The following is a 19731-nucleotide window of genomic DNA, read 5'->3' as shown; positions in this document are numbered from 1 at the left end:
TGAAGCAAACAAAATGCGAAAGAATAACCCATCCATCCAGCAAGAATAACTAGAAATTGCAAAAAAAAGAGGTAAAAGAAGCATAAGAAGAATAGAAGTTTATGCAAGTTGACAGTTTCAAAAATAATTGTATTTGTTCAGTTGTTGAGAATATATTAGTGCACGGCAAAGTTTCAGTTCCTTCATGCTTGGTTTAAAATAATGATTTCCTAATAGGACAATGTCAAACAATGATGCTAGCAAATAGAAAATGGCATTCTTTCCACAGTTAGTATTCACTAAGTGTGTAAGGATAAGGGGGCAGAAAGATTGGGCTATATAACTTGAGCGGATGAGCTGCGCAGCATGCCAGCCTCAGCTTCTCATCCTACCTGGTTTTGCCTTCCTTTTCTTTTCCTGTGCTTTTGCTCTCTCTCCCTCTCTCTCTCTCCGTTGAGATGCTCACCCGCATCCATGGCCTCATCTGCCCCGGCTCCTCCTCCTCTTCATTTCATTTATGTTCATCTTTGGTCCAACCCTGTGTGGCCATGTTAGAAAGATGCACACCAGATAGGTGAGTACTGCAAAATGCTAACAACAACAGCAACAGCAGCAACAACAACAACATTATTTTATTATTTATACCAGGCATCCCCAAACTTTGGCCCTCCAGATGTTTTGGACTACAATTCCCATCTTCCCCGACCACTGGTCCTGTTAGCTAGGGATCATGGGAGTTGTAGGCCAAAACATCTGGAGGGCCGCAGTTTGGGGGTGCCTGATTTATACCCTGCCCCATTGGGCTGGGTTTCCCCAGCCACTCTGGGTGGCTTACAGTGCATATAAAAACATAGTAAAACATCAAACATTAAAAACTTCCTGATACAGGGCTGCTTTCAGATATCTTCTAAAAGTTGTGTAGTTATTTTTCTCCTTGACATCTGATGGGAGGGCATTCCATAAGGAGGGCATCACTGCTGAGAAGGCCCTCTGCCTGGTTCCCTGTAACTTCACTTCTTGTAGTGAGGGAACCACCAGAAGGCCCTCGGAGGAAGACCTCAGTGTTCGGGATGAACTGGGCTGAGGCTGTTAAGGTCTTTAAAGGTCAGCACCAAGACTTTAAATTGTGCTTGGAAATGTACTATTTGTGAACCTTGCTTGTAACCTGCCTTTAAAAGCGCAATGAGTAACTGAATGCAGTTCTTAGTGATATAGCTCAAGTTTTCGTTTGATCTTGGGTTTTACATAACACCCCGTGGAAAACGTGTCCTTTTTCTCACTCTTGCCCTCTCTCTCATCCTTTCTTCCATTTCTCTTAGTCTTCTTAAGAAATGAACCCTCTCTTTTAGTGTTTGAGTTTCTAGCCTCCCTAAAGGCCAATTAAAACTATCCTTCTCCAAAGATATACCCAAAGTACGGTGTGTTAAATCCTTAAGCATTTCCCTTTGACACATGGCTGCTGTGGGAGAAGGTGAATAATTTCTACAGAGAACTACCTGCTTCTGTACTCTATTTATTGCCCATAAGATAAGGACCTATGATTGTCTGAGGTTAATCAGAATTTTGAAGAATTCAGGACTGTGGTTATTGGAATTTTGTAATTTCAGTCTTAGAAAGAACACTTAATCAAATTACGATAGTTCTGCACAAAAAAGGGGGCATATATGGGAGAGAGGCTGTGGCTCATCCACTGTTTAAGGGGGATTGGTCCTGTTGGGTATCACAACCTTTTGAATCAGTTTGTCCCACAGTCAGAATATGTGAATAGGGATCCACTATGTGATGAAAGAAAGGTAATGTTAATTCATAAAAAGGGAGATTAATTTATTTGCAATAAATAAAAGCAGAAAGGATTTTATTTTATTTTTTAAGAAGAGTTCAGTCTCACTGAAGTGAGTCTTACCATTTCCTAGAGTTAAGAACTGCCACCAAGTGTAAGTAAGTTGATGCAGTTTTCCCTTAAGATAGTCGTAGTGCAATCCTATACATGTCTATTCAGATGTGAGTTCAATGGGACTTCTGCCCAGGTAAGTGCATATTGGAGTGAAGCCTCAATCAAGTGTCTAGAAAGCACACGTTCATATCAATGCAAGTAAGTAAGTGGGAGATCCTATTGGAAATAGGACTGTAAAATTAACATATAAACACAAAGGGTGGAATTCCTAATGAAGCCATCCACAGGGACTTCTCCTTGTGCAACGGGGCTCTTCACCTCTATCTTTCTCCCCTGCACCCTCCAAAATTGGGTCTATGGGGTCAGGTGTGTTGGAATATTGGGGTGTAAATCACCAATATTCTTACTACTGCCACTGGCTTCGGTAAAGAAGACAGCAAACAATCGTAGGTGCTAATCTACGTTTATTCAGAGAGTGTGTGTTCAGCCATCACTCTCCAGTTCAGAAGAAAGTGAAAGTAGAAAGAGAACAAAGAACATCACATGACAGGAGATCAGGTTACAGCTTGAGCTCCTGTGTGGGAAAGTTACAGCAATCATATAAAGTAAACATTCATCCACATGCAGCATCTGTGCCATGCAGAGGATTTATGCTAACATCTCCCCTGAATCCTGAAATGGAAAAAGATGCAAATGTGAGAGCATCATTAAGAGAAGTGAACAGACAGTTGTCATAAACAAAATAGGACTTTCCTGCTGTGGAACTCTCTGAGACTGGATTGACCAGCTTTGGCTTCCAGGGGACCAGAGCAGTTGCTCTGTTGACAGAAACAGTGTTGCATTTGACAACCTGTTGTTGTGGCTTAGCCTGTGTGACTGTTGCCTGTTTTGGAGTTCTAAGCACAGCTAAATTTGCAATTGCTGTGTTGGCAAACTCCTGAGAATACCTCTTGGATCCTTTTCTAATCCTCTCAGACCTGCGTGAGAGGTGCAAATCCTGTTTACTGAGATTCTCCCCTTCAGGACTTTTGGGAGAACTCTTACCAATGGTAAACAGTGGATCTAGTGCTTCAAGCACTTTTTCATCATCCGATGAAGGTCTGTTAAAAACAGCATGAGTTCCTTTGTGTATGACTGTCTCCCCTGTGTCAGAGCTACTTGGGGTAGAGCCTTCAGCAAAGGAATCATCTTCACTACCACTTGTGTCAGTGTAGGAAGCATCAAAATCATTGGCACCTATGGGAAATTCATCAAGAACATATGTTTCTTGTGACGTAGGAGTGTGTTCTACCTCTTGAGTAAGAATCACCTCATTGGAAGAAAGCAACATAACTCTGTATTGACCTTCCTCAAAACCCAATAGAATGCCTTGGACTGGCTTGCCCTCAAGCGAAGCCACCCACATTTTGGTTCCAAAAACCTTAGTGTTGCTCACATCAGGCTTTTGTTGGAACAGAATCTCATAAGGAGAATGCTTCTGTCCTTTAGGAACCTGTCTGAGCCACTGGTAAAGGAAAAATGAGATGCTTTCAGCCCACAGTTGTTCAGACAATCCTGAACTCAGCAGTTGCGCTTGCATGCCTGCTTCTAACTCAGTGTTAACCTTAACACATAAGCTTTTGTCCCAAGCTGCCTGGGTTTTGGCAAACTTGTGGTGAATGCCTTTGTCATCAAAAAAAGCTTGAAACTCCTGTGAAGTAAAAAGAGGAATGTCATTGGTCAATAAACATTCAATTTTACAACCATGTTTCAGTTCAACCTTAGCATGAAATTCAGAAAATTTCACAATAGCCTGCTGAGGCTTTTGCAGAGGATAAAACCACGTATACTTAGAGAAGTGGTCAGTTATCAGAAGATAAAATTTTGCCTTGCCAAGGGACTCTGGCATAGGACCAAATACACCTGCAGAAACAATTTGGAAACAACGTGTTAGGCCTTTCTTGGTTGGTTGCTTCTGTGTCTGCTTAGGCTCCTCTGGACCTGACAAACAATCATCAACAACGTTAAAGCATGCATCACTTTTATCATAAGATAATCTGAAAAGGTTATCTTTGTCTCTGTGTCCCGTCAAAAGAACTTCTCCATTTTTAGAAATCACACAGGTGCCCCTGTGAAAACACAGCTCAAACCCCTTCTCATCAATTTGAGAAACACTGAAAAGGTTTTGCTTCAGCTCTGGAACAAGATACACATTACTGATACTCAAATTTAGAGATTTCAGAAAAATAGTTCCTTTTCCAATGGATTTCAAGGAATTGCCATCTGCCTGTGACACGATGGAGTCCAGCTTTTCAAAAGTCTGGAACAGTCTCTTGTTGTTCACCAGATGGTGCGAAGATCCCGAATCTATGATCAGATAAGACCCGTCGTCATCTTGGTCATCAAGCTGAGTGAGCATTACAAGCATTTTGCGTGCTGTAGGGCCCTTGCTGCTGCCGCTGCTGCTGCTGCTGCCGCTACCGCCGCTGCCTCGCCCCTTAGGCCCAGAAGCCTGTTGTTGACTTCCTGAGTCCTTCTGGGGTCGTCTGCATGTCTTGGCTGTGTGCCCAGGAATATTGCATAACTGGCATCTGACCACAGTTTTAAGGGCTTGTGCAGTCTCTGCAGATGCACCAGGTGAGGGTGAGTAGCGCTCCCCGTTGGCCTCCACCTGTGCGCGGGTCCTGTCCTCCTCATTAAGCAATGAAGCATAAATTCCTGCTGCAGTCATTTGCTGAGGGTCTTGAGCCCCCAGCTGGGCTGCAATAGCATTATAGGACTTGGGAAGGCTATTTAGCACTGTAAAGCAATAAATGTCGTCATCCAAATTGACGTTCCTGTCAACTAGCTCCTGGCGTAGTTGACGCATCTGATGCAAATGGGCTCTCAGGTCTCCTCCCTCCTTCAGACGCAAATTAATTAATCTCTGAAAGTATAACATTGTTGATCCGGCGCGCAACCTAAGGTGCTCGTCCCGAAGATGAGTCCAGACATCATAAGCATAGTCTAAGTTCCGAATATGAACCAGCTGTGATGGGTCCAAATGCAGAACTATTGTTGCCCTTGCCTGTGCGTTGCGATTCAACCACCTTTGGCCTGGCAAAACGGGCGGTGCGTTCTGAATCAACTCAATAAGTCCTTGCCGGATAAGAACACATTCCATTTTAACACTCCACGTTGCGTAATTTGAGTCATTTAACAGAGGACACAAACTCTTGGGTGTTTGATCTGAATCCCCGGCTTTAGCCATCTTGCTACTGTAAGCGTGCTGCTAGCTTCTGACTTCAAAGTACCAAGAAGCTGCAAATTAGGCTTTCGGCAGGCATCTGCAATTAAGCTGCCGCTTTAGAGGTTTTATTGCCGCTATAAATCAGTCCCGGTTACTCACTGCTCCATTGATAAGGAACGCAGACGTCCGTGCACTTCCTCCCCTGGAACGCAGGAACCGGTGACTCCCAAGCAGGCAAAATTCCTCAGGATCAGCTGCTGCAGATTGAGGCCTGTTTACGTGCCTGTTTTCACGCTTTTCAGAGGTCCGCGGATCGAAACCAGAGCTCTGCTACCACTGTTGGAATATTGGGGTGTAAATCACCAATATTCTTACTACTGCCACTGGCTTCGGTAAAGAAGACAGCAAACAATCGTAGGTGCTAATCTACGTTTATTCAGAGAGTGTGTGTTCAGCCATCACTCTCCAGTTCAGAAGAAAGTGAAAGTAGAAAGAGAACAAAGAACATCACATGACAGGAGATCAGGTTACAGCTTGAGCTCCTGTGTGGGAAAGTTACAGCAATCATATAAAGTAAACATTCATCCACATGCAGCATCTGTGCCATGCAGAGGATTTATGCTAACAAGGTGAACCCCCCAGAACAGCTTGCAGGAGAGGGAGAAGAAGGATCATATTGTCTGGCAAGCTGAAATGCTTGTGCAGACAGAACATTTGTCATACAAGATATATATTAGTGCATGGTCTCAGCATCCTCTTTAAACGTGTGCAGATAATGCATCAATAAAGCAATGCTCCCAGCACATACAGGAAGTTTACTCAAAGCCCAGTGAAGGTAATGGCAAAGAGCCAATGTGAATTTTAAGTAAGACTGCTGAAATAATAATAAGTAACTGTCAATTGATCACAAACAAAGGAGGCTGGCAGCTCATAATAGCAATTAACTTCCTATTCCCCATTTAATGGTGGGTTGCTGTATTGATTCAGTGAAAACACAGCAAATTGGAAGTATCCACATTAATAAAAGGTTTCTGCTCATGCATTTAATACTTGTGGCTTTAAAACAAAATCCCATAACTCTTGATTAACTTGTAGCCATGATTACTCATGTCCTTAGCCTTTTCTTTCCAGTTCTCGCAGCCCTCCTGAAATGATTTCATTCATAAGCAGTTCTCTTTCAAGCCTCTTTTAACTTTCTTCTCCCTCTTCTTTTTCCAATTCAAAATTCAAATCGATAAATACAAGATTATTTTTTTAAAGGGGGAGCCTATGGCAATCCGATACCCACTTTTCTGAACACAATGGGATTTCCTTTTGAGTAGACATGCATAGGATAACACAGTAATCATAATACAGTGGTACCTCGGTTTATGAACACAATTGGTTCCGGAAGTGTTCATAAACTGAAGCAAACTTTCGCATTGAAAGTAATGGAAAGTGGATTAATCCGTTCCAGACGGGTCCGCGGAGTACTCAACCTGAAGCGTACTTAACCCGAAGCATGGGTGTAATTGGTTCCGGAAGTCTATTCATAAACTGAAGCGTTCATAAACTGAAGCAAACTTTCCCATTGAAAGTAATGGAAAGTGAATTAATCTGTTCCAGATGGGTTCGCGGCGTTTGTAAACCGAAAATTCATAAACCGAGGTGTTCGTAAACCGAGGTTCCACTGTAAGTAGGAGCAAAGTGCTCTGGTTGATCAGGAAAGCAAACAGCCTCTATTAGGAGATTGGGCAAAGATGAATCTGTAATAAAAGTGCCCTGTAGGAGAAAAGGAAGCAGATATTTGAAACACTCGAGGCAAGGAGTATTTTTGAAAAAGTTCATCCACAGTGATGAAGGAAAGGTCTAGAGATTCATAGTCACAGGGGTTCATAAGGCCTCTGGCAAGAACAGTCAGCCAACGGCTTGATGAGAAACAATAAGAGCAGAGGCGGTTTTAGGGGGGCACTGGGTGCCGTGCTGCGGGGGCGGGGGTTGCAAAACAATGCTGTTGAACAGAGCGTGATAGGTGGGGGGTGTCAAATTTTAGCATCACACATGGCACTGCTGGTGACATACATACAGTCATACCTCATGTTGCGTCCACTGTGGGTTGCGTTTTTTTATGACCCAAATGCGGCGGACCCAGAAGTGTTTACTTCCAGGTTTCACCACACGCATGTGCAGAAGCGTTCTGCATGCTTCGCACATGCGCAAAAGTGCAGCTCGGGTTGCGGACTTTTTTGGGTGCGGACGGCACCCCAGAACGGATCGGGTCTGCAACCCGAGGTACCACTGTACATAACATTAACCTGAAGATCTAAATGTGTGAGTGTGACGGATTGGCCTGGTGGGCAAAAGAACTCCAGGGTGCAGAGAGTTAAACCCCAACATCCTGGATAAATGACGCATTCCATTCCTGAGGGGCGGGACTGCCAGGAGTTTAAAAGGAATGGGAGGCAGTTAATTCGGGGGAGAGGGTTGTGGGAGCGAGGGAGAGTGTGGGTAGGCGTAGGAGATCTTAAAGTGTTCTGAGGAGTTTAATTGAATTATATTATCTAGCCATTGTTAATTGAAACTAAGAATATGATCTAAGAGCCTGTACACATGAAACCATTACGCATTTAAAAGTCATCTAGTCTAAATAAAGCTTTCTTAACTGTTAGTGGATGTGCTTAGTTATTCCAGCTGGGTATCTAAACTCACAGAGGTGGGGGCTCAATAGAGGACAAAACTTACCTCGGGAATAGAGGCAACGGTTTGTGTCCTAGAGTTACACTGAGGAGGCTTAGGAGGATAACCTGGGGTGCTACAAAGTTGCCAGAGTGCAAAGGGCAAACTTTTGCAGTGGGAAATCAAACTGAGTGAGACCCTTTACTGTAGGCAGGAGGTTATTCCGTCTTTCAGCCTAGAGTTTCTCATGATACCAGGCCACGTAAGCTGGAAGACTCTCTTTACTAAGGAACCCAAGTAACAGGGGTTTATTTTAAGGCGGCAGGAGAAGTGGGTGGTGGTGGTTTCACCCCTGGATTCCTGTGGCGCATTTTTAGTAATAGAGAGGGAGGACATTTCGTTACAGTGAGCATAGGCAGCCTTTTTCCTGCTTTTTTGCTCTTCCCATTGTGGAAGCAGCAAGACACTCCAGGATTCAGCCTTTAGCCATTGCTTCCCATTACATGTGAAACCAGGAACTGCTACATTTAATAGCTTTTCAAACCAAGCCAGGAGCTTGTTGTGTTCTGAATGCTCCTCTCATTCAGAGGACCTCATTCAGAGTTAGAGCTGTCACACACTGATTTTGTTCTTTATTGTGTCTGGATTTTTCAACCTATCCATTCCCCAAATACCTGATCCAAGTAGTGCAGGAATTAGTGTAGTTTGGAGGAGGAGGAGGAGGATAATGAAAGGGATTCTTTGAATATGCCATGGTGACAAAGTATGAGTTTAATCTGCTTGAAATGCTGACAAAACTTTGCCATGCTAGAGGATAACTAATCTGTCTTGTGTGCCCTTACATTTGTACATGACCTATGCAATCTGCTGTGTTTCTCAAGCAGAACCCTAGCAGGTCTGTTATTTGCCACTGACCCATGTGAACAGACGTCATGCACGCTCTTGTTGTCTAATTGGTGTCTTGACCGTAGGCTGCTTGCTAGTTTGTTCGTGCAGGTGCACAACTTAGATCATTGATTTGATTCATTTGGGAATGAGTTTGCAGACATAATTGTGCCTATATTACTTCCAGAGCTTACTAATCACAAGCTGTCTAACTCTCACTAGGATGTTGTGACCAACAGAGATTTCCCCTGAAAAATGAAGGGCTAGTAGTCATTGATGTTGTAAATGGTCACAGTGGCCTAAAATTAAACAACAACCCACTCACCCCACTCCATTAACTGCTAAGCTTGCACTTGCTCTTTATATATAATGCACTGTAGTAATATCTCAGGAAAATATTTAAAGAGACATAGTTTAAAGCACAGAGCTTAGGACTGAAATGAGGGCCCAGGCAGGAACTCATTTAGTACCTGAAAGTTGGCTTCGGGGAAAATAAATAAATAATACTCCCAAGTTATATCATAGCCTAGAGATCTCCTAATTTATTTGGCCTACCACCCCTTTTGCAGAAAAAAAAAGCTGGAAATCTACCTTCTGTAAGTGAAAAAACAGAAAGATGTACAGTAGTGACAAATTTGGACAATAAAGTAATCACTATGATTATAACTATGTTACATAGGTAAGTATCATTACACAACAGATGAAATATGTACAAATGTTTTTTCAAAACTGGACAAGGTGGACTTGGCCCTGGGATTAAAAACCCTTGGGGCGGACCCGAGTGAAGCCTGGCGGCTAAGTCCGATTTGCCCCAGGGGCGGGGCTAGCACCACAGCCTGCCTGCTGTGCCTGCTGCCAAATAAGCTAGGCAAGTTGTGATCCACTTCCTGGGCCTGGGTGAAGCCGAAAAGGGTTCACCCAAGCCCAGGGAAAACCCTCACCTCCAGCATAAGTGCCAGATTATTGCATAACAGATGAAACAGGTATAAATGGGTTTGTTTGTTTTTTTAAAAAAAAATGCTTTCTTTATGCTTCCATCACCCCTTATTTTTATTCAATGCCTCCCAATTGCACCCAAAGCTACTACCATCCCCATGGATTGTTGCACCACCCCCCAGGGGGCAGTATCAGCCACTTTGGGAAACACTGTCCTCGCCCTTTTAATGTAAGAATTTATCTGCATGATTTAGAACGTCACCCAGACAGTTTTGGGGGATACTGATTATTTGGGTCCCATCCAGGCCAACTGTCAATCTGGTTTCAGGACAAAAACTGCCTGGTTGATGTGGAGCATGGGCAGGGTGTGTGGGGTGGTGGGAACCAGCAGAGCTGCTTGCACTACGGGGCTTAAACATCGAATACTGCTTCAGTAAGCCAATGAGCTGATGAAAATTACTCATCCACCACTACACAGAGCTAAATTGAGAATATCACATGCTGGTGTAATTCAGAAAAGACTCCAGCTAATACAGTGTTGTTACTGGGTGGTGTGTGTGTGTGAACTAATATCATTTCATGTATATTCAGAATTATCTGCACACACTGGAAAATTCTGTCCTAGCGCTACCTTAGTTCCAAGTAGTTTCCATTCTACTGTTTTCTCTTTTTTTAGTTGAATATGGAAACAGAAAACACATTTCAATTACCCACTTTTGATTCAACTCCTGATCCAGTTAATATACCAGCTGCAGAAAACGATATCCACCTCCATGCTTTAGCATAGCATGTTAGGAACTCAGTTATGGTATGGGGTTTGGAGAGCAGGCGAACTGAAAGCAACGGTTTTCCTATGACTCATTGTGTTACCAGTAAATGTGATATTCATATATTGCATCGAATAAGGGAAAGAGGTTTGTTGCTCTTTACTGAAAGCTGCCTTAGCTGGCAGCAAAATCTTATAAGTGTGATTTTAGAGAGGACACAGAAATGGATCCTAAAGCTGTCCTTATATTTTGTTTGCTAAATGCACAACGGGGAACAGCTCAATCTTTTACACACATAACGTTCCTACTAAAATAAAATAAATTATTTCTTCTTATTTTGTCTGTTTTAGCACAAGAAGAGTGGGCCATAAGCCGTCCCAGCCTAAAGGCACCACCTTCCAGGTCAACCAGAGGGGGTTACAGGGAACACCCCTATGGTAGATATTGAAGGTCCTCCTCATCTGTGACCTCAACCTTAAAGACAATTAATAACCCGTGATCTCCACATAAACGGCAACAAGACAAGTAATAGCCCATTTCTTTTCTATCCTAGGAATTACTGCTTATGATTACTCTATATACTTCTTGTGTTTACACACTGGAGTGACACTGGCATTAGTACTATTTTATAACATGGACTATAAAAGACCGTTGGCAAGCATTGGCTAAACCATTCAGCAAGATGATGTTTTCTTGGTTGTTCCTCACTGTTGTGTGTAATTTTAAAGCAAAACAGGAAAAATAAGCATGAAGCTGCATCTATTTCCCTCCACACCCCTCCCCCCTGCCCGGTACTACTAAGGTCAATTTTTTTTATTTAGGGTTGCTAAAAATGTAATATGACTTTTTTGAACCAGGTGATAATCAAGATGTAGATAAGATGTTTTAACCTGTCTTTTTAATATATGTTAGTTAGATTTAAGATGTTCAATATTAAGTTTGTAAATTTCATTTTAAATGCTGTTTTGATGGGGTTGACAACAAGCAGCTACTGTATGTATGTAGCTAACTGAATTTGTCCAGTGTTTTAACCTGTATTTGTTTTGCTTTTTTATTTTTAAAAAATCACATAAAGTTCCATGTGTAAAGCTTCTCTAAATAGGAAACCATAATTTTGTCAAATATGTTTGCCATAATTTGTCAATAAAGCTGAAACCTTTTGTAAGAAACTAAATTTGGAATTACGTGTGTTTAGCTTTAAATGCCTGCTTGATTTCTTCTTCAAGAGATGCCTAAAATGTTTTCGATATAAAAACTTTTTTTTCAAAAACAAATTACATAAATGAACCCAAGTTTGTTTTAAGAATATGTGCAAGACTTTAAAAGTTGTATTAATAGCTTATGGTTGTTAAATAATTTAAAAGCTAGCAAACTAAACTGTGACATGAATCATGGATAGCAGAGACTAATGTATAACATGTTAATGAGAGAGGAAAAAGACTTGGCTTTAGAACAATAAATGGATTTTTAAACGATCCTCTAAGCTTGATCTTGCTAAACACACACTCTGATTGACTTGTTTGTATTAGCATGTCTCTCGTGAGAATGTAATGGAGTTTAAAGAGGTAAGATTACCGCTTACCAGTGTTAGACTGTCTAAATGCTAGTTCTTCAACCTTTGAGTTTCCCCGCACATTAAATATCCCATTCAACATGTAAGCATTGCATAGACTCACCTTATTGTTTTCACTCTGAGGAGTGTGTTGACTGCATTTGCGTAGTTATCTAATAATTTGTCTTGACAAACCAATCATCAGTGTCACCTGCCCAGTTGTTGCTCTTCAACTTCAAAAACTTTATTTGTAATTTTCAGTGCTAATTATCACCTCCCTTGAAGGCAGTTTAGAGGGCTGTTATTTCTTTTGAGAATATCAGACTTGATGGCTGATGATTATTAAGGAAATATGTCGCAGGACTCAAAGGATGACTAAACGTTAAACAGGTAACATTAATAGTAACTCTGTAATTTTGAGTATGCAACAGCAATGTTAAATATTCCAAGTGATTAAGTTACTGATAGTTAAAAAAGTAAACCTGCCAAAACATAACAAATAGGTATTATAGGCTATTAAAACAACTAATTAACATTAACTAGCGGCAACAAAATTATTTTACAATATATAACCCTCGAGGCAATAAACAGAACTAAAATTAACAATAATAGTAATGCAACTCTTGCTAACGGTGAATATATAACCTAAATTTTTATGACAAAAAAGGAAGAGTTTATAGTAGGGAATACCAAAACTGTGAAATCTTTTAACTACAATTTTTTGTTTCTGGTGGCTTTTTGTCAATGTGATTGGTTTACTTTTTTGATGAGAACAGAACATAGGCCGGTTGCTGTTCATTTTGTTAAAAAAAAATCTCTTGCAGCTGGAGTTGCATGCTAACTTTCTTGAGTAGTCTTTGAAACATATGTCTTGTCAGTTGATTCTTTTGTGTTTATTGAAGTTGACTTAGCTAGCTGTACAGCTGTCACACTGAATGTTCTGTCTCACTGTTTCAGGGATCCAAACACAGTGGACAGCAAACCAGCACAGTTACGTAGTGCTCAGGTAAGCAATAAATACAGTTCTTCATCTGCACATGCACATGCACACACCTCAGGGTAATTGGTTTTTCTGCTTCTTCTTGGAACTGTTGCTCTTAAATAACTATTTGTTTTCAGTTTATTCCGTTCCCTAACACCACATTCCTGTGCACACTTAACTGGAAATAAGTCCCATTGGACACAGTGAGACTTACTTCTGAGTAAAGATGGCCGGGATCATGCTGCAAATGTGTGCTCGCGTATAAAATACTGATGGTGTCTAATATGTGCCACAGTACACTTCTGCTTGACAAGAAAAAGGTGTGTTAAGGGGGGGAGGGGAGAAGCAGAAGCAAGTGTTGAGTTGTGGGTCGAACTGCCCAGTAAACAATTTCTAACAATGTTTACAATAGTTGTGAACACGATGCATTGAGTTGTTTTTCTTTTAAAAGAAGGAGCCCTTAAAAAAAAAACACCATCATATAATTTTTGTAAATAAACTATCCATTGTGAGCAGAAATGCATTAAATATACTCCCCCCCCCCAGAACACAGACAGGTTTGTGGATTTTATTATTGGTTATGTTTGTTCATTTTTGTGCTAGATTTATGTGTGGTAGAATCATCACAATAGCTCTCTTTCATCTTGTTGATTCCTCTTTATTCCACTTTGCAGGCGAATTCATCTCAAATTGGCATGCTACCAGTTCATGCCAGGAGAACTGATTAGTCCCCCATACCTACTGACAGATTTTTATTCCTGGCATGACGTTTTGTACATGTGTTCCTCCACAGGTATTCCTCGAGTGAGGAAAAATTACACTGGAATTGGCCTAGGAAAGGTGTCGAACTTAAGAGTCTTTCTTTCTCTTCCTCCCAATATACCTGAGGGCAAAGTTTGGATTACTAGAACCGTGTAAAACTGAAACTTTGCTGTACTGCAGTAAATTAGGAAGATTATTACTTCAACATGAAGGTTTGTGCATAAAGATTTCTAAATTACACATGGACTTGCAATAACAGTAGAAGTCAACTTTACAGAATATCTCTTGAGAAAGTGGGGCTATTATTTTTTTCCAATTCATGGCTTAGTCATAAAGAGTCTCATCCAAGTTCACATCATGGGCACTGAGTTAATAAATAGTGATTTTGAGATTGATACCACCATTATAGGAAGTTAACTTCAGAAAGAGAGGTCCAGGTCCTAGTTTTACAGCAAGGATAGGGAACTTGTGACCTGCAGATACTGTTGGACTACAACTCCCATCACCCCTGACTATTGGCCATGCAAGCTGTGGCTAAGCGACCAACAACACCTGAAGATCTCACCCCTGGTTTAGACAATGGTTTTCTTCTTCTTTCAGGCCTTTTCTTTTCACATAGCTTCCATGGTTGAAGAATCTTTTTACATCTACTATAGAACCTTAGTTTATTGCAGAAGATTCTAGGTTGTTTTCTAGGCTGCCCAGTCAATTTACACAAATCCCTGACAAATCAGGTGGGTATTGTCATTGCTCTACTTAAACTGAGAATACATCTAACAATTTGCAGGCTAATAGTGGTGGACAAGCTTGCACAACTGATCTCTTAGAAACTTCTGAGAAAACACAGGGTTCCCAGGAGCAGAGTTTGAAACCATTGTTTTGACTTAAAGCAAATACTACATAACCAGCTTCAGAGGACAAATTGCAGCATCTAGCTTCTTGAATAGTGTCTATTTTGCACTCAATTGATGGCGTTGTTTCTCAATTCAGCAATAATACAGGCTTGTTGTGAGGAAAAGTAAGGTACAACCAGTGCTTTTTTCTGGGGGGTACGCAGGGGTACGCATACCCCTAAACACTTTGTGAATCTGAGTTTGGCCTCATTGAGGGGCAGTTTTTCAATATGAGTAGGAAAATGAGAATACCCCTTAAAAAATTTAAAGAAAAAAAGCACTGGCTACAACTTTTTCAAGTATTCTATTACCTCAAGAATGATGACTTCACTTCAACTACCAACATTACCAAGCAGCTCAGAAATGTGTTTTCTTTCCCTTTTGCTGCTCCTAGTCCTCCTTCCATGAGAAGTGCAGCATCTCTCTCTCCTGCTTACTGGTAACTGGTGGGTGCCAGCTCCTATATTTCTGGCAGGGCCACGTGTTAGAAAGCTCCTAACAACTTTTGCTGAATGTTTCTCGGGATGTCCTGGGCATTTCCTCCCCCAAACAAGCATATTTGCAGGAATTCATTTCCCCAAGTCTCGTTCATGTCTGGGAACAATGTTTCCCTGAACTGATGGCATGTGCATTGCTGTAGGCTGGGAAGAAGTCTAGGAGGTAAAAGTAGAGTTTGTAGCTAAGCTCCAAGAAAATGTGGATCCCCCAAAGCTCAAAGGCATATCGTGGAGTATGTGGTGGACTACAATTCCCATTATCCTTGAGCTTTGGTGATGTTGGCTAGTGTGATGGGAGATGCAGTCCAAAACATCAGGATGACACCATGTTGTCTGCTGTGATATATGGCATAGCTCTACTGCTCAAACTAAGCTGGCTTTGTAAGGTGGTTGGATGGAGGAACCTGGAGACCACATATAAACAGCTCTTGGTTTTATGGAAGAGGAGCAGGATATAAGTCCCATAAATATGTCGACAAGGCCAAAGTCAATCATGATTATCAGAAGCTTATTTTTAGCTGAGACAAGGAACTAATGTAACAGGTACTTTAATCTCTTTTGGACCTAACATTCACTGAGTTATTGTCTCATTTCATTCATAGGATCATTCTTGTTTCCAGTGCACGGGCTTTGGAATGGTCTGCGTTCTAAACAAAGAGCTGACATTTAACGCCTTACAAGGAACAAACCAAGGTAGGACATTGAATGGAATTTCATTGTTTAAAAACTTTTACCAATTTGCTTGTTGCCTATATAAATATTTTAGAATTAGGATTGAAATTATTCATCAGTACATCTGGTTTGGTGGCACTGCTGTACACAAAGTTGATTAAGCCAAGGTATTTGAGATTATTATCCATCTTTGTTAAATGGCCCCAATATAACACCCAGTTTATTTAAACCATTAAATAGTTGAGACCTTAACTAAAAGCAGCTCAGTTACTCAACTGCTGGGTTCACTGCCCTAATTGCACTGAAACTTTACTGTGTGTCCTGATCCACAGGCCTAGAGGAGGGTCTGCATGAGTGGTTTGATGCAAGGATGCCAAAAATGCCGCAGTGATCAGTTCCAGTGCTTTATTAGAAGAAAGTGCAAGCTTACAAAGCCCTGCAAAACCTTGCTGCTGTTACAGACACAGGATGGACACTGAAATATGTTAAGCGTTATTTATACAAAAAGCAAGCTACATAAGCTGGCAACCATAGCCCGGTTAACTCACCCCTGGCTTAGAGGCCCCTTTCGAACTCTCCCATCTCTCAGATAAGGGAGTAGCTGACAGTGTAAGAAGCCTTCCCTCTCCCAACCAACTAAACCAAAACTCAGGCTTCAAGGTAAGCAGATAAGCAAATATGAGCTCATTTTATAGCTTGCACCAATTAGTCGCCCGAGTTATCTTGACTACCAATATGGCATTTACAGGCCTTCTGGGATATTTGCACCATTTGGTTTCACATTCTGTGTTAGATATATTACGGGATGTAGTTTCCAATCTTGTTAAGTATTATGGTCTTCCCACCTTTGCTGTGCGACTTACTGTGATTGTATTAAAGTATATATAAGTGTGTGTGTGTGTGTGTGTGTGTGTGTGTGTGTGTGTGTGTGTAAGAAAGCTCACTTTCATAAAGGTAAAAAAAATACAGCAATTCCAATTCAATTCATAATTCTTGGTATTTATTAGTTTGAAGGTTTATTTTGGTTAAGGGCCCATTTACTCCTTGTAGCAAAGAAAAACCGAATCACCTTTGGCATCTAACATTTAATCTTGTCATGAGGAAAGCACCATGCTTCAGATTCAGAAAGCATGAAGGCACTTTCCGGCTTTGGCTCTTTAATCTGTAAATCACAACGGAGGTTTATAGAACAAAGGCCAATTTTAGACCTAAGCAAGCAAAATATACAGCGTGCATTCATGCACTAAGAGATCAAATGGAGTGAAAAGTTGATTGGACATCAAAACCTTACCTATCCAGAACGAAGTTGCCAAGATACTTTATGCCCTGTCAGAGGATGGTTATTGTCTTTAGAGACAGTTTGAATATTTAAATAGGCCTCCAAGGGAATTAGAGGAGGATTCCCATTTTATTGTTGGTTTGTTTATGGTGTTTTATACCACCTGCTATACAAATATATGGTCAGAGCAGTTCACAATAATTTGAATGCAAGGCTACGTAAGACCTAAAGAAATCTGGTTTTATATATTGTGTGTTTTTATGATTCAGTAAGAAACATAGGGAAGCATTCAAAATTGTATTTCCTCCACCTACAGGTGGAGTCCATCTTTAACATTTTAGTGTTCTGTGTCTACCACCTTATCCTGCTGCATTTATTGACTGAGCCAAACAGCAAGTGATGAAACAGGGTGATGTACATGTATGTATGAATCAGACTCAATAGGAATCTCTAGCATTAGTGCGCCAGTTTTCACTGGTTCCAGTGAGACTGATTTCTGAGGAATAGATTGGAAGAAACAGGTAATAAAGTACTGTATAGATTCTGGAATTTGCATTATCATTTATAAATATTTTATTTCCTATTACCTGTAGCTAGTCATTTTTTTGGGATTTTCCCTTGACCTTTCCAATAACCTTCCCTTGTCAAATGGGTAAACCAATTGGAAGGGTTCCCTCCCACCCACCCCGTTTGTTATGCTTTATATATGGGAGAACATTATTTGACACATGCTAGCATGCAAACAGGCAATCAGAAGAATATTACATTATGTTTTACTCTGTTTTAGAGTTCAGTTTTAAACCTGCACCTTGGACATATAGATAGAACAAATTCTTTTTTAAATTTACTTTTATTAGAAATTTAGACAATACATACATACATACAAATTTACATATACAAATAAACACTAGTTTGTCCCACCACCACCCTGCACCCACCATATGTGAATGACTTCCAACCCTGTAAGCTATAATATCTTTTCTCTTCATCTATTTTCCTGCATATTACTATCTTTCTATCTTCTCCTCTTTATATTCCTGTCTTTCTATATTTCATTGCTTTAGTGATTATATATTATCTCCTAATTCTCTTCTACTTTCTCCTTATATTGATCACGGAACTCTGCTTAATCTGATAAAAAGTTCTGGCTTTTCTACATAATTTTTGAAATATTCCTTAAAATTTTTCCAATCTTTCTTCATTTTTTCTTTTGAAATCCTTCCTCCACTCCCAAAGAGCAGCCCAGGAGCATGCGGCAACAGTGAACAGCCTGCCCGCCACTCCCAAACCTTCCCAGGACAGGAGCTGCTCCAGCTTTGCTGTTTTAAAGTGAGCCACGGAGGAGGGACGAACGGGAGCCATGGCTCCACTTCCTTCCCTCCTCCATGGCTCGCTGTTAAGCAGCAAAGCGAGACAGGAGCCGCTCCACAGCTTCGAAGCGCAGGGGCGTAGCCAGGATGAAAATCAGGGGGGGCAAGGGGCGGGGAGCAAGGGGCGGGGCCAAGGGGCGGGGGCGGGGCCACATCGGAGCAGCCCGAAATCGGACTCCGACTCCCTCCTCCCCCTCCTCCCCTGCTTCTAGGGGGGGCAATTGCCCCCTCCTGCCCCCCTGCCTACGCCCATGTCGAAGCGAGCCATGAAGGAGGAAAGGAAGCGGAGCCATGGCTCCCATTCATCCATCCCTCACACAGCATTCGCTTCATAAGACGCATAGACATTTCCCCTTATTTTTAAGGAGGAAAAAAGTATGGAGCGAAAAATACGGTATACATGTATATAAAATTGTCCAGTAGCACCTTAGAGACCAACTAAGTTTGTTCTTGGTAAGAGCTTTCATGTGCATGCACACTTCTTCAGATACTTTATAGACAACTGGAATGACGTACTGGTACAGTTAATTCGTTCCAGGACTCAATTCGTCCTACAAAAATTTTGTCTAGTGAGGCACCGTTTGCCATAGGAATGCATTAAAAGTCAATTAATGCGTTCCTATGGGCTCCGGGGGAACCGGTGGCGGCAGCAGCGCTTGTTCTCTTGGCTCGGGGAAGGCAGGCAGGCGCTTCCCCGAGCCAAGAGAGCAAGCGCCGCTGCTGCCAACAACAGAGCCGGATCGGACGAAGCTTCAGAAGCTTCGTCGGATCCGACTCTGTCGGGCGGGGTGGGGGAAAGGCGAAGGAACGATCCTGCGCCTCCCCCCCACCGCTGCCAAGGCCCATGCCGGCGAGAAGCGCCTGCCTCCCCCGGCACTGAAGGCAACTTTGGAGACCTCTGTTGCCTTCAGTGCTGGGGGAGTCAGGCAAGACGCGGCGGCGGGGGAAAGACCTTCCCCTGCCGCCGCGTCTTGCCGCGAAAAGCCGGCACTGAACGCAACTTTGGAGGTCTCCGAAGTTGCCTTCAGTGCCGGGGGATCCCGCCTGTCACACAGCGGGGATCGCAGGGGGCTTGAGAAGCCCGCTACGATCCCCCGCTGCGTCGGGCGGGATGCGGGGGAAAGACAGGAAAGATCCTGCGCTTCCCCCTCATCCTGCCTGTCACACAGCGGGGGCTCGTAGGGCGCTTGCCTTCCCCGAGAAGGCGCCCGGTTTTCTCGGCGAAGGCAGGCGGGGGACACCTACAGAGTGGGGTTTTTCCGCCGTTTGCCTCCCCCTTGGGGGAACGCAAGCGGCGAAAAAACCCCGCTACTAACTGCCTTGGGCTTGGGGTCTGGTGGCGTTCCATTTATCGCCACCAGACCCCGAGCCAAAGGCAGTTAGCAGCGGTGTTTTTTTTT

General features: G+C 42.2%; 1 protein-coding gene across 2 annotated transcripts in view; it reads left to right on the top strand.

Moving 5' to 3' along the window:
- KHDRBS2 (KH RNA binding domain containing, signal transduction associated 2) overlaps positions 1-10772 on the top strand; it is a 309633-nt gene extending 298861 nt beyond the window's left edge. For both annotated transcript variants that reach the window (XM_035110689.2, XM_035110690.2), the window contains one exon: positions 10675-10772. In XM_035110689.2, coding sequence (XP_034966580.1) covers positions 10675-10772 — 98 coding nt within the window. The remainder of the gene's footprint in view (positions 1-10674) is intronic.
- Positions 10773-19731: the final 8959 nt, after the last annotated feature.

The sequence above is a fragment of the Zootoca vivipara genome, chromosome 3 (genome assembly GCF_963506605.1).
Source record: "Zootoca vivipara chromosome 3, rZooViv1.1, whole genome shotgun sequence".
In the NCBI taxonomy this organism is placed as follows: Eukaryota; Metazoa; Chordata; class Lepidosauria; order Squamata; family Lacertidae; genus Zootoca; species Zootoca vivipara.
This window is presented reverse-complemented; position numbering and strand designations above follow the sequence as displayed.